The sequence below is a fragment of the Mytilus californianus genome, unplaced genomic scaffold (assembly GCF_021869535.1).
Source record: "Mytilus californianus isolate M0D057914Y unplaced genomic scaffold, xbMytCali1.0.p SCAF_15, whole genome shotgun sequence".
Taxonomy (NCBI): Eukaryota; Metazoa; Mollusca; class Bivalvia; order Mytilida; family Mytilidae; genus Mytilus; species Mytilus californianus.
Window position 1 is genome coordinate 16,275,278 of NW_026262637.1, and position 13,641 is coordinate 16,288,918.

General features: G+C 30.9%; 1 protein-coding gene across 2 annotated transcripts in view; it reads right to left on the reverse strand.

Moving 5' to 3' along the window:
* Nucleotides 1-1,496: 1,496 nt before the first annotated feature.
* LOC127725528 (protein mono-ADP-ribosyltransferase PARP14-like) overlaps nucleotides 1,497-13,641 on the reverse strand; it is a 41,248-nt gene continuing 29,103 nt past the window's right edge. For both annotated transcript variants that reach the window (XM_052232564.1, XM_052232563.1), the window contains exons 16-22: nucleotides 13,292-13,504; nucleotides 12,470-12,694; nucleotides 11,515-11,732; nucleotides 10,244-10,658; nucleotides 8,076-8,227; nucleotides 6,170-6,347; nucleotides 1,497-3,379 (exon numbers count right to left, since the gene is read on the reverse strand). In XM_052232564.1, the coding sequence (XP_052088524.1) occupies nucleotides 3,084-3,379; nucleotides 6,170-6,347; nucleotides 8,076-8,227; nucleotides 10,244-10,658; nucleotides 11,515-11,732; nucleotides 12,470-12,694; nucleotides 13,292-13,504 (1,697 nt within the window). In that variant the 3' untranslated portion in view covers nucleotides 1,497-3,083. The remainder of the gene's footprint in view (nucleotides 3,380-6,169; nucleotides 6,348-8,075; nucleotides 8,228-10,243; nucleotides 10,659-11,514; nucleotides 11,733-12,469; nucleotides 12,695-13,291; nucleotides 13,505-13,641) is intronic.

Genomic DNA, 13,641 nt, shown 5'->3' on the forward strand with positions numbered 1-13,641 from the left:
ATCTTATTTTGCTGAACATTATTGCTGCTTACAGTTTATATATATCTATAATAATATTCAAAATAATAACAAAAAACTGCAAAATTTTGTTAAAACTACCAATTCGGTGGCAGCAACCCAACAATGGGTTGTTCGATTCGTCTGATAATTTCAGGGCCAATAGATCTTGACCAATTAAACAATTTTACCCCATGTCACATTTGCTCTAAAAAATTTAGTTTTTGAGATATAAGCCAAAAACTCCTTTTGACCCTTATGTTCTATTTTTAGCCATGTCGGCCATGTTTGTCAATGGATCAAAACTTGGGATACAATTTATAAACAAGATACCCTAAGGAATATTTGTTAAAGTTTGAAGGTTATTGGCAAAGTAGTTTCAGAGGAGAAGATTTTTAAATGTTAGCAAACTTGATGAACAAATTGTGTAAAATTGTCTTTAAAGGGCAATAACTCCTTAAGGGGTCAATTGACAATTATGGTCATACTATTTTTTTTATAGATCTTACTTTGCTGAACATTATTGCTGCTTACAGTTTATATATATCTATAATAATATTCAAAATAATAACAAAAAACTGCAAAATTTTGTTAAAACTACCAATTAGGTGGCAGCAACCCAACAATGGGTTGTTCGATTTGTCTGAAAATTTCAGAGCTGATAGATCTTGACCAATTGAACAATTTTACCCCTGTCACATTTGCTCTAAAAGCTTTAGTTTTTGAGATATAAGCCAAAAACTGCATTTGACCCCTATGTTCTATTTTTAGCCATGGCTGCCATGTTTGTCGATGGATCAAAACTTTGGATACAATTTATAAACTAGATACCCTTAGAAACATTTAGTTAAAGTTTGAAGGTATTTGGCCCAGTAGTTTCAGAGGAGAAGATTTTTTAAATAGTTTACGACGACAGACAACGACGACAGACGACGGATGCCAAGTTATGGCATAAGCTCACATGGGGCCCTCCTGACCCCGATGAGCTAAAAAAAATGAAAGGGAGCTCATGTCAATAGATATAAACAATTCACCAAAGTTTTATGCAAATTGGTTAAAGCTTTTTTGAGTTAATATTCGACATGTTGACGACGGACAGACAGACGGACAATGGTATACCATAATACGTCCCGTAAACGGGCGTATAAAAATGAAATATTCTGAGTGGATTGAGTCTCCAAAACACATTTTATGAGAAAATTTTCTTGAAATAGGACTCTACCATGAATATTAGTTGAAAGAACAAGCCATACTTATTGTTTTGGGGAGCTTTTTCTCCTGATTTCTTATATTCTGCTATAATAGAAAATTTTTCCTAAGAAATACTTTAATAAATATATAGTTATAAGTAAATGAAATTATTTTTACAGCAGTAACAACAAATTATTCACTGGAAGAGAAGCTTTTTATGTCCCTCTCTGGAACGCAGCGTAAATTAAAGTTTTACGCAAGGACCTCCTAAATATAAAAGCAGATGATAAATATTGTAACATCAATACTTAAATAAAACAACTTTTTTTCTAGACAACATTTAAATATTGATAAATGTGTACAGATTATGTATGGTATAAAAATATAGATATAGGGAACATGTCAATGATACAGCAACCCAAGGACACATAAATAAAACAACATCTAGAAGTAAAAATATGGTCTTCAACAATAATATAAGATAAACTATATTGACAAATCAAACTCTGCTGATCAAATAAAAAGGTTTCATATGAAATACAGTTTGGCATTTGTTTTGTTTATTTGTCAGATGAATAGTTATATCTTTCAGTTATAGTAACTGAGATCTAAAATTTAGAAATTTATAATTTTGATAAATTTTGTTTTACGGATTTCAATTTGTTTCATATATTCACAAGGATACCTCAAATAAATGCCACTTAAATAATTCTGATTAAACTGGTATGTGAGCATACTAAGTGGACTGTTCTGAAGAAAACAATCTCATTAAACTTAAATTTGTATTCTGAATAAATTGTTTGGCAGATGCTCACGAGACCTGTCGATCTAAAAGCAGAATCAGGAGACATGAATTTAAAATGAACTTACAATGGAATTCTTGTTGAAATGAAAATAAATGGGAAAAATGAATCCATATTAGATTTTAAGAATAATTTTGTTCCATTTATATAGAAATAAGATGTGGTATGAGTGCCAATGAGACAACTCTCCATCAAAGTCACAATGTGTAAAAAGTAAACATATTATAGGTCGAAATACGATCTTCGACACAGAGCCTTGGCTCACACCGAACAGGAAGCTATAAAGGGCCCCAAAATGACTAGTGTGAAACAATTAATAAATGGCTGTTAATAAATTCTGACTTAATTTCACATAGTTTTACAAAATCAATATAGAAAAGTTCAAGACTGGTTTTTATTACTCACCAGCATTTGATCATATCCAATATATTTTGGATAGACATATCTTAATACAAAAAAAGCTTATTGGACAAACTTTCATTCTTTATATTATTATTAGAAAGGACAACCGAATGACTAGAACACATTCAAAAATTCTAATATAGATATATATGTTCTGTTTGTTATCTGAATTCTTATTCATCAATGCCATGGAAACTAGATCAGAAATGAAAATTAGTTTAAAGCATGAGGTAAAATAAATGACTAACTCTCTCCCACCTTTGATGATTATAATTTGCAACAAATTCCTTGTCTAACAGATGAGTTTAATAATTCAAGAAATCTAACACTTGAATTGAAGAAACATAAATAAGTATTTCTATATACTAGTTTATATGTAAAAGTTAAAAAAACGAGGTACGTAATGAAGTAATCCAATATCTTGATCTTTCTCTTTAAATGATATACTGTAGATTCATTTATTTTCGTGGATATCAATTTTCGTGGGTATCAATTTTCGTTGATTGAGGAACACTTCCATTTTCATGGATATCTGATTTCGTGGTTTCACCAATCACTGCATACAAAGCCTAAAGAAAATATTTAATCGTTGAACATTTGAATTCGCGGTTCACCTGTATCCACGAAACCCACGAAAATTGGTATCCAACGAATAATAATGAATCCACAGTATGTCAAGTTTCAGTATCATTATTTCCTCTTGAATGTAACCAGATATTCTGGAAAAGCTTGTGAATCATGAAAAATCACAAACATAATTGGACTGCTCACATTATTAGTAACTGTGTCATATAAAATATGGCTTCCAGCAGCATTTGGTTTGGCAGGTGGTACTTTCATGGTACTGGCTCCATTGCAATACTCTCCTGTCAGAACTCTACACAAAAACATTCTTTTATGTCCATGTGTATCAGGCCTTGAATATGTGTCTTGAATTGAATAATTGACATTTACTGCAAAATATACACCAGCACCTAAAGCAGTAGCTGAAAAAACAAAATGTCAAAAAAGATATAGGTATTCATTACAAGACAAGAGAGGACTGAAACTACACACATACTCACACACAAACAAATATACAAGTCAACAAACAGTTTTCAACGACAAACAAGATTCATATGTTCAGCTATACACCTTCTTACTCAGAATCTGACATTAATAGCAAATCTCAAAAGAAAAGAAAATAGATATACAAACATTATATATAATAGCTTATCAGAAATTTGTAAATTTTCCCTTTGATCTTACTGCTTTTTATTTTTCTGTATCATAGACAGGACCTGATACTCCATAATATTAGGCAATGATGTCATGTCACAATGCAGCAACTTGATGTGTTCATGTCCCTCCGAATTGATTTATAGATAAAATGCATGCAACTTCATTTATACAACCAAACAACTACTGTAAATTCAGAAATTATTGCGATGTTTTTATTATTGCGAAAAATGCGACAGGGTTATAATCGCAATAATTTAAACTCGCATTTTGAAATTTTTTATATGAATTAAACAGGATTTTTCTCAATATTGCAAAAATTAAAATCGCATTTTAGTCTAAAATGACAAAATCGCAATAATAAATGCACGCAATAATTTCCGAATTTACAGTATCACAACGTTTTGTACATATACACATTTTTTTATACTGACTTCATCAATTCAAATATGTTCATATGATATTCTCTGACAGATAAAGTCAGTATCATTCTAGGTACTGACGTTGTTTATCATACACATCTAAATCATGTGTTACAGTGTTCTTTTATTTGTCTTTTAAAATTATTTACCATTACGGTTTAGTTCATTTTTGGAAATATCCCTTTGGCGTGCGTACAGTATACATCGCGTCATTGTGTTATTGTACTATGGTAAACTTTTGTATTCTTGTCTCTCAGTTTTGCTTATTTCTATATGCCATTTTGTTTTTCTTTGCTGAAATACCTGGTTTTGTAGTGATTAAGATTATAACACAATGTTGACTGCCGAACCCCTATTTTTGACATTTTTGCCTATTATGTCTGTTTGTTTTGTTCCCACAATCTTGTCACTATAATGGAATTATATGGAACTGTCATACAAGTGAGAGGTTATACCAGCTATAAAACCAGGTTTAGTCCAGCATTTTCTATAAAAGAAAATGCCTGTACCAAGTCAGGAATATGAGTTGTTTTCTATTGGTTTGATGTGTTTGAGCTTTTAATTTTGTCATTTGATAAGGGACCTTCCGTTTTGATTTTTTTTTTTTATTTTACTTTTTTTCAAAAACAACAATGCCGTTATTCTTCATGTATTGAGTTGAAAAATTTAAGATAACAAGATATGGGTTAAAAATGGGGACAGCGTGAATGTAATCTATACTCAGCATTTTCTCTGTTTCTGTGCTGAATCCTTATTTTTTATTATTATAAGTGAATACACTATTGTTGTCTTTATGCTGCAATTAATTTACTGTGACAGTATAAATTTTCATGATTTGAGCAAAATTTAAATGTTCATGGGTTTTTAAATTCATGGATTTTAGTTTTCTGGAAAAATAGAGTGAATATAATTTGAAGCCATTTGAAAATTATCATATGCTGCTTTGTTAATGATTTGTGGGACATTGCAAAATAAGGTGTTCATTTAATTTCCTCTTTTTATGTTTATCTCCACTTACTGTGTTCATCTTTTATTACCAACAATATTAATTGTATTATGTTTTCAGAAATAAACTGATTCATCTATGCTTACAAAATGTCTTGATTGAAGGAAATTGCAAAGTAAAACATTTTAGGTGTTGCACACATGTAATCAGAAGAAGTGTTGACATCATTTAACCATTAAAGATCATCAAAGGTGTTAATTGAGCCATAAACATGTCATTTAAAGATAATGGTAACATAAAAAAAGAATGCTACAAATGTACTTTAAATTATGAATTAGACTATTATGAGGAGATAAAATGAACACTACAACACCAATGTCTTTGATGGAAGTCTAATTTTTCATGAAAATTAAAAGGTTTAAAGTCATACAGTTTAGATTTTCAAAGATTAAATGGGTAAATTCTATCAGAACTTGTACATATAGGTGATAGTGCTTTTGCTATTATTTGATGTATTCTCTAGATCAATGTAGTCAAATTAACCTACATGGGGAGCTTTCCCCGTCTTGATTTGGACAACAGATGTTATATTTCATTGGACACTTAAATTCGTGGATAAAAACATCTGCAAAAATTGGTACCCCAAAAATAAAAGTACTTTCACAGTCTAACAATTTTATATTCATTTAGTGTTTGGTTTTTTTTTAAACTTCTTGTAAATGTTTACCTTTTAGAAGGTCTCTTATTTTGGCAAATTAAAAAATAAGTGGTCTGCATATGAAAGTGCAGAGCTTTAAATGATAAAGGTGCTTATAAAATGGGAATCTGGTACTTTCCAATATGAAAAAATGGAGACAAATTTTTAATTTAAAAAATACCCACCCCCACCTCAAATGAATTGCCAACGACGCCATTCCAACAAACAAACAACACAGTTTTTTAACTACTTTATTTAATTTCATTTTATTCTCCAGGAAATATATTGTAAGAGAAAATTATGTATCTTGTCCAAAATAAAGTATTCAGTACACAGATTACAGTTATTTTGCAATCCATATCTCCTTTTTTGGCCCCAATTCATTGCACTATCAATATAAGACAGAATGTTAAAGACAATGCATACCTGAAACTAATATTATCTGAATTTTTGAAAAATTTTAATAGATGCCTTAAATCTATAAATTGCATACCATTTTTTCCACAGTAACTCCTGTTAAATCCATATTTGCATATACTATCAAGAGCATCTACTGAAAAACCATGCCAAAGAGCTTTTTCATTCTGGACTGTCTTAGGATTAGTATCATCCATAGACTTCTTCTTGGCAATAAATTGTTGGTACAGTACTTTGTTTTGGATTCTCTCAACCTAAAATATTAGCAAAATACAGACTGATTCTATAAACAGAGAGAGAGAAAAAAAAGCAGTTTCCTTAAACTATTATTTTTTGCATGGTAGGGGGACAATTTACTGCTTACAGTTATTGCATATTTGAATGTTTATTTATGTTCCATCAACATACAATTACATGTAAGTTTTGTCTGCTTAAAATAAATCAATATGTTCAATGATCAATCAGCATAAAAAAAGCAGCTGATATTACCTGAATTCTGCTAGGTTTATCAATGCCAGACTGTTATAGGGGAATGTGTCAAATCATAAATGTTAGCAGTGCACAGTGAAGGCAGAAAGCATATTTACAATCCTTTTAGAAAGATTTCCACTGCATGTTTACTATTATAGTGCTGCCTATAATTTCTATACATATTTATTGTAACTTCCTTTGAACAAGAATGTGTCCATAGTACATGGATGCCCCACTATAGCAATATTATTTTCTATGGTCAGTGGACCTTGAAATTAGGGTAAGAACTCTAATTTGGCATTAAAATTAGAAAGATCATATCATAGGGAACATTTGTACTAAAGATTCAAGTTGACTAGACTTCAACTTCATCAAAAACTACCTTGACCAAAATCTTTAACCTCAAGCGGGCACTATCTATGTTCAGTGAACCGTGAAATTGGGGTCAAAACTCTAATTTGGCATTAAAATTAGAAAGATCATATCATAGGAAACATGTGTACTAAGTTTCAATATGATTGGACTTCAACTTCATCAAAAACTACCTTGACCAATAACTTTAACCTGATGCAGGACAGAGTTGGAGGCACAAACGAACTAACGAACCGACGAATGAACAGACATACAGACAGAAAAACATAATGCCCAAACTTTATTATAGATACCCTAAGGATCATTCCGCTTAAATTTGTTTGGAATTGGTTCAGTAGTTTCAGAGGAGAAGATGTTTGAAAAAGTTAACACTGGACGGACGAAGACTACAATAGCGACAACAGACTGCAACGGATGACTACGGACGACAAGTGATGGCAAAAGCTCACATTTCCTTTGGAAAGGTGAGCTAAAAATCAAATTTTACCTCCATTTCAGGATAGATAATAATGTTGCAGTGTTGTAAAGGTGATATTCCAAAGTGAACATAAAATATCATACATAAAGTATCATTTGGAAACTATTTTACCATTAAGAGGGCATTAAAATTGCATGACTCTTTGCTACTTTATTTTTTTTCAGGAACAATAATGGGAAATTCTAATCAATTTTTTTTTAAAACATTCAGGTTTTTCTGTTTTTACACCCTTTACATCTCAGATAATGCCAAAACTACAGCAAAAAAACCCTAAAAGATATTGCCAAAGAAGCTTAATTACAAAAAATTTAATGCAGAAACTTATTTAAATCAGACATAAAACAAAATAATTTTTTAAAGTATTCAAAAACAAGAATGTGTCCATAGTACAAGGATGCCCCACTCCCACTATCATTTTCTATGTTCAGTGGACTGTGAATTTGGGATGAACGAACGAACAGACAGACGAACGAAGGAACGGTGCAACAGACAGACACACAGACCGAAAAACATAATGCCCCTAAGTGAGGCATAAAAAAATGTTTTTAATTTTTGCAAACTCTTTCTATTCTACCATGTAACATCTCTAATGTCAGTAAATGTTTTACAATGAAAGACACTTCAACACATTTCAAACATGTGTAAATGCTCTTAAACTCACCTTTACAAATTCTACTTTTGTCCCACCAGCTGTACTCTGAAATTTACTAGTAACATCTTGGTATTCTTTGTCTTTAGGTTGTAATTGCACTATTTTCAAATTCTCTTTTTCATCCATGGGAACCCATGTCATTGGTGGTTCAAATGCTTGATCTAAAGAAAGAAATAACTCAACATGCTAGTATATATTGCATGTTTAAAAAATCAGAGATATTATATATTTAGATCTTTGGTAATGTCAAGGTAACAGTAGTTTTTAAAATTAATGAGAAAATTACAAACACTAATCTACAAACAAAATAATTGTAGTTTTCGATAAATATATTCCATACATTGAAAATGAAATACATTTTTCAAATTTCCACTTCTTCAAAGTTTGTTTCTTTATGAATGAAATAGAAACTAGGTTAAATTGGTCTGTTTGTTTGAGCCAAAAATGAGAAATGTAACACATTAGATTTTCTGAAATTGTGAACTTAAAAATGACCATGATCTGACATAATTTTTGTTTACCTTTACCTTTAGCTTTAATTTTGATACTATTTTCCCCAAAGGGTACATAGAAAATACTGTTGTAAAAATCTCAAGCACAAAGTACATTTGCAATTATTGTTGAGTAAAATGCAATTCAATTGCAATCATAAACAAGTCGAGTGACAGCAAACCAGATTTTCCTGCAGTGGTCGAACCCTGAACAGTTGAATAAGTATGGACACAACATTTAAGCTTAAAACAGCTCTGAATTTGGATTGTGATTGAATATTTAAAATAGATTATTATCTAATTAATAATGAAAATAATATTTGCAAATCTGAACCCCAAACAGGATCATGTAAAAATAAAACATTAACACACACAACAAAAATAAAATACCACAAAACAACTGACATCTACCTTCATAACACATATGACTTAAAAAAATAGTTATAAAGAAATTTTTATGTTATCATTACTGGTTCATGGTATAAGTTTGAGTTATTTCCCTTAAGCTTTGAACAAAAATATGGTTTAACTAATAGATATGATTTAATCACTAAACATAGTTCTCTAAAATTAGATATGATGTAACACAATGTATATCTATTTACAAATTATAATCAAATATAATAAATATATAATTAATAGTTCCAAATATTTTTCTTTCATTTGTCCAAACTAATATAGATCTGCAACTTATCTATCAATGTCAACTTTATCTACACAATGTAATGTACTGAAATATATCCTTTAATAAAAATAGATTATTATCTAATTAAAGGAATTCACTTCATAAATTTTTTTTCGTCAAAGCGTTTTCATGTTAATGAACAGACACTGTTTGGCAGCCGCCCGCCGTACATCCCCAAATCAATAACCGATTTTTCCTTCGAAAATCGGGTTAATAAAACTGTATTCTACTTTCTCATGTGTAAATTAATAAGATGTAGAAATTTTTTTGGGAAATTCTAAAGGATTTACACATTTATTTCACAAATAAATGAGACACATTTAAACTTTAAGCACATATTTTGACACATAAAACGAAAAGTTATCCAAACAAGAATGCATCCAGTGTCTTGCTAAGCATACTCAAACTGGTATTTAAAAGTATCTGTTAACAGGTATTATCGGATTCTGACAGATAAAAATAAATGGAGAATGTGTCCATAAGGACACAGATGATCCAGGGCTTACATATAGTTGTAAAGGGACATAACTACAGATCTGTAAAAGTGACGCCACACAAATTCGAACCAGATCTATGTTTTATTGTTATAAACATTGTGTATAAGTTTTATCACATTTGGTTGATGTAAACTAAAGTTAGAGAACAGAAACCAATTTTGGGACATAAGTACATACGGATGTACAGACATACGGACAGACATGGTTAACTTTAAAAGCCCACTTTGCTGCGGTGGGGGCATAAAAACCAATATACAAACAGAAATTAGGTTTCCAACAGATCAAAAAAGTGATTACAGCTTACAGTTCATCACTGGCCAAAGATGAATGGTTCTGTTCGTCAGTTCTTTTTCAGAAAATTGTGAGGAAGATAAAATGTTCAGACAAGGTGAATGCAATTTATATCCACTACTCATTGAGAGGGGTATAATTTGACATAATATTGATAACAGGTAATTTTATATTTTAGCTTAGATCTGCATTATTATGAAGCATACTTCTTACCTACAAGTTTAGATTTTCTCAATACTTGAACTTTATCATTAACATTATCAGCTGGATATTCCTCATAGGCATTCAGATCTACAATGTATTTATTTCCATTTGTATCAGAAAAAGATGCCTGTGTTTTCTGATCTTTCAGTGCTGATTCCAGTATCAGATTTACATCTGAAGGATATTCCACAAGCTTTTTCTTCCCCTTGTCTTCTTCCATGTAGTACCACTGTACCATGTCTGTGACCAACTTGGCCTTCTGCATGGTTTGCTTGGCCGTTTCTGCATCTCTGATAATATGATGTACTTCATTAAATGCATCAGATATATGATGTTTCAACCCTCTGATCTTTATTTCACCTTTGGATGTATCTAATGTAACCTTTATCTTTCCAGAAGCTTCTAAATTCTTTACTTCAGATTTCTGCAAATAAAAACACATTATGAATGCATGTATACTCCATGCAGGTTTATGAATTTTTGTCAAATGTTCGGACTACTTGAGTTCCATAACCTATCAATATTTTTAGCTTATTTTGTTCCTGAACTAATGCTCATCTGACTTGAAATATCAATTTTAAATTCTAGATTTAATTAATTACACCTAAGTACATCCTTAAGCTTTATATTCAGCATACCCAAAATTAATTTGGGTTATAGAGCTTTGTGTTTTTCTTCTGTTTTTGTGCTTTGTAGTGATCTGATGTATGAAGTCGTTTTCAACTGACTTTTATACTTTGTTCTCATATTGTGCTATTATACAACTGACCTAGATTAGGTCGGGGGTTTAGAAGTCCACAAACATGTTTAACCCTGTCACATTCTGTATGTATCTGTCCCAAGTCAGGTGCCTGTAATTCAGTGGTTGCCATTTGTTGCTGTCAATATAATATTTGTTTTTCCATTGTTGTTTTTCTGGTTTTAACTAATTTACACATTATTTTCATGTCAGGGCCATTTATAGCTTTCTATGCAGTATGGGTTTTGCATATTCCTAAAGGATGTCCAGTGATCTATAATCGGCTGCATCTGTGTAATTTGGTCTCTGGTGGATAGTTGTTTCATTGGCAATTATACCACATCTCCTTATTTCATATCAATGTGTCTTACTGTCTGTTAACCCACAGAAAAAATCATAAAAAATGCTCAAACTATATATGCTAAATATGAAGTGATCAACTTAAATTATCAATTTACTAATTCCTTCATATGGGATACTTCTAAGATAAGTTACGATGGAGGATGGACACATGATTTATAATAACTTATGCTTCTGTTACCTGATCAGCATTAAATTCTTTTATTATCTTTGAAAATATTGATTTTTCATCACATTCACTTTCAATAGATTTCTCCAGTAACTTGACGGCATTCTGAGCTGCATGTTTGTCTCTTGCATAGATCACAAATGTCACAGAATTCATTATCACTCTATCAACTGGTGTCTGTGCACCAATAAGTTTACGGTCATGTCTAGATATATTAAACTTCTTGTCTCCTGTTTGAATAATAAAAGTAATATTAGAAAATCAAAAACTATTTTTTAACATTTAAACCAAATAAATGTACAATTTTTTAATGGATGGAGTAAGTGATGGAAAGATAGAGGCACATACCAGAAAACACTCTTTTTATCACTTAGTCTCGTAAGGGGAGATTACTCAAATAATTTTATTTTATAAAGGAAAATACAAAAAAGAAAGATTTATTTTTCTTAGTTCTGAAAAGGCATTTTATGAGTATGCCCTGTATAATTCCTACAAAATTTTTCATTTTAACTAAATAAGGTAAAGTATGAAAAAATTCTGTCAATTATCTTGTTTACCCCAATGCTACTTTTAACATTCAATTTACTAGTTTATTCAAACTCTGTTTTACACTAGTCATTTTGAGGCCCTTTATAGCTAGCCATGTTGAAGGCCGTACTTTGACCTATAATTTTTTACTTTTTACACATTGTGACTTTGATGGAGAGTTGTCTCATTGGCACTCATACCATATCTTCTTACTTATGATAGTGTAATTAACACAATAGACTTCCACATATCATGTAAGCTGCATATTTCTCTACTTTTACCTTACTTTTATTAGTATTATCAATGGCTTTGATAGATTAGTGGCAAATCAGGTGAGTATCATGAGATTTAGAATAGTTGCAAGGCATTAAGCCATGTTATTGCAATATTCATAGAAATTATCATTCATTCAGCTCTATTCTGTAGAAATAACAATTACCCCCAGTAAGTCCTGTCCAACCAAACCATTTTTCTATGTAGCCTTTTTCTTTAGTATTACTGACACACTTCTGGATGGCAGCCATGAAATCTTTCATCATATCTCCTTGGAAAATAACTACATGTACCTGTTGTACATGTTTGCTTTTGCTCTGGAATTTTTCTACCACTTTGAACATGTCTTCTGCTATATCACTAACAGGTACATTGGCAGTCACAGATGTACCTAGAAACACATCAATTATTTCAAATTATTCTCAAATGTTTTGCCCATGTGATATTAAGAATACCACTTTTTTAAATCAAATGTCTGCTAATAGCAATAAACGAGGGTCTGGATAGGGGGTCCTCCATTTTTTTTTTTTTTTGATAATTTTTTTAATAATTTTTTCTCTATTCTTTATATCAAAGCACCCTTTTATTCTCTACTCTTTATTTTTTGGATCCAAAATCACAATTAAAATCACAAAATTTTCACTAAAATTTTTTCTTCTTAGGGAAAGTTAAGTGCTATGCTAATTACTCCCCTTTCCTTTATCATATAGTCGTACACTGTTGTTGTTGACAAAGTCGCTTTAGACAACATTTTCATTTGCCTTAGGAGTGCCAAATGGCACAAAAACGTTAGCAGTCATTATGTGATTTTTATTGTGATTTTGAATGTATTACTAAATGTAGTCTATTGCACATTTGTTTTTTTTTTAATTTATACATATATTTATAATTCATCAAATAACTAGAGATTACTATGTATAAAAACAAAATATTTGAGAATGTGATTTACATACTAGTTATGAATTGTAATTAGTTTCTGATTCCTTACCTAAAGCAGGGAATGCAACAGTGGTCATCTTTATTTCTTCAGCTTTATCAAGGGCTAGTTTGATTCTGTCTTTTAGTTTAGGACCACTAGAGAATGCTGCAGATACATAACCTGATGGGTTCACTCCTGTCATGTCAAGATGTATCACAGCTTCACACAACATTCCATGTGTGTGTTTTGTTACAGCTATTCCATTCTTTGACATTTGTTTTTCTGAAATGAATTTAGTTTTAGTTTTATTAACTGGATCTAATGGTGAAAGCAATATTTTTATTGTAGCTACATATGTACAGAGTACTGAACTGAAAAGAAGTATATATTTTCCCATAATATAACACCAAATGACACTA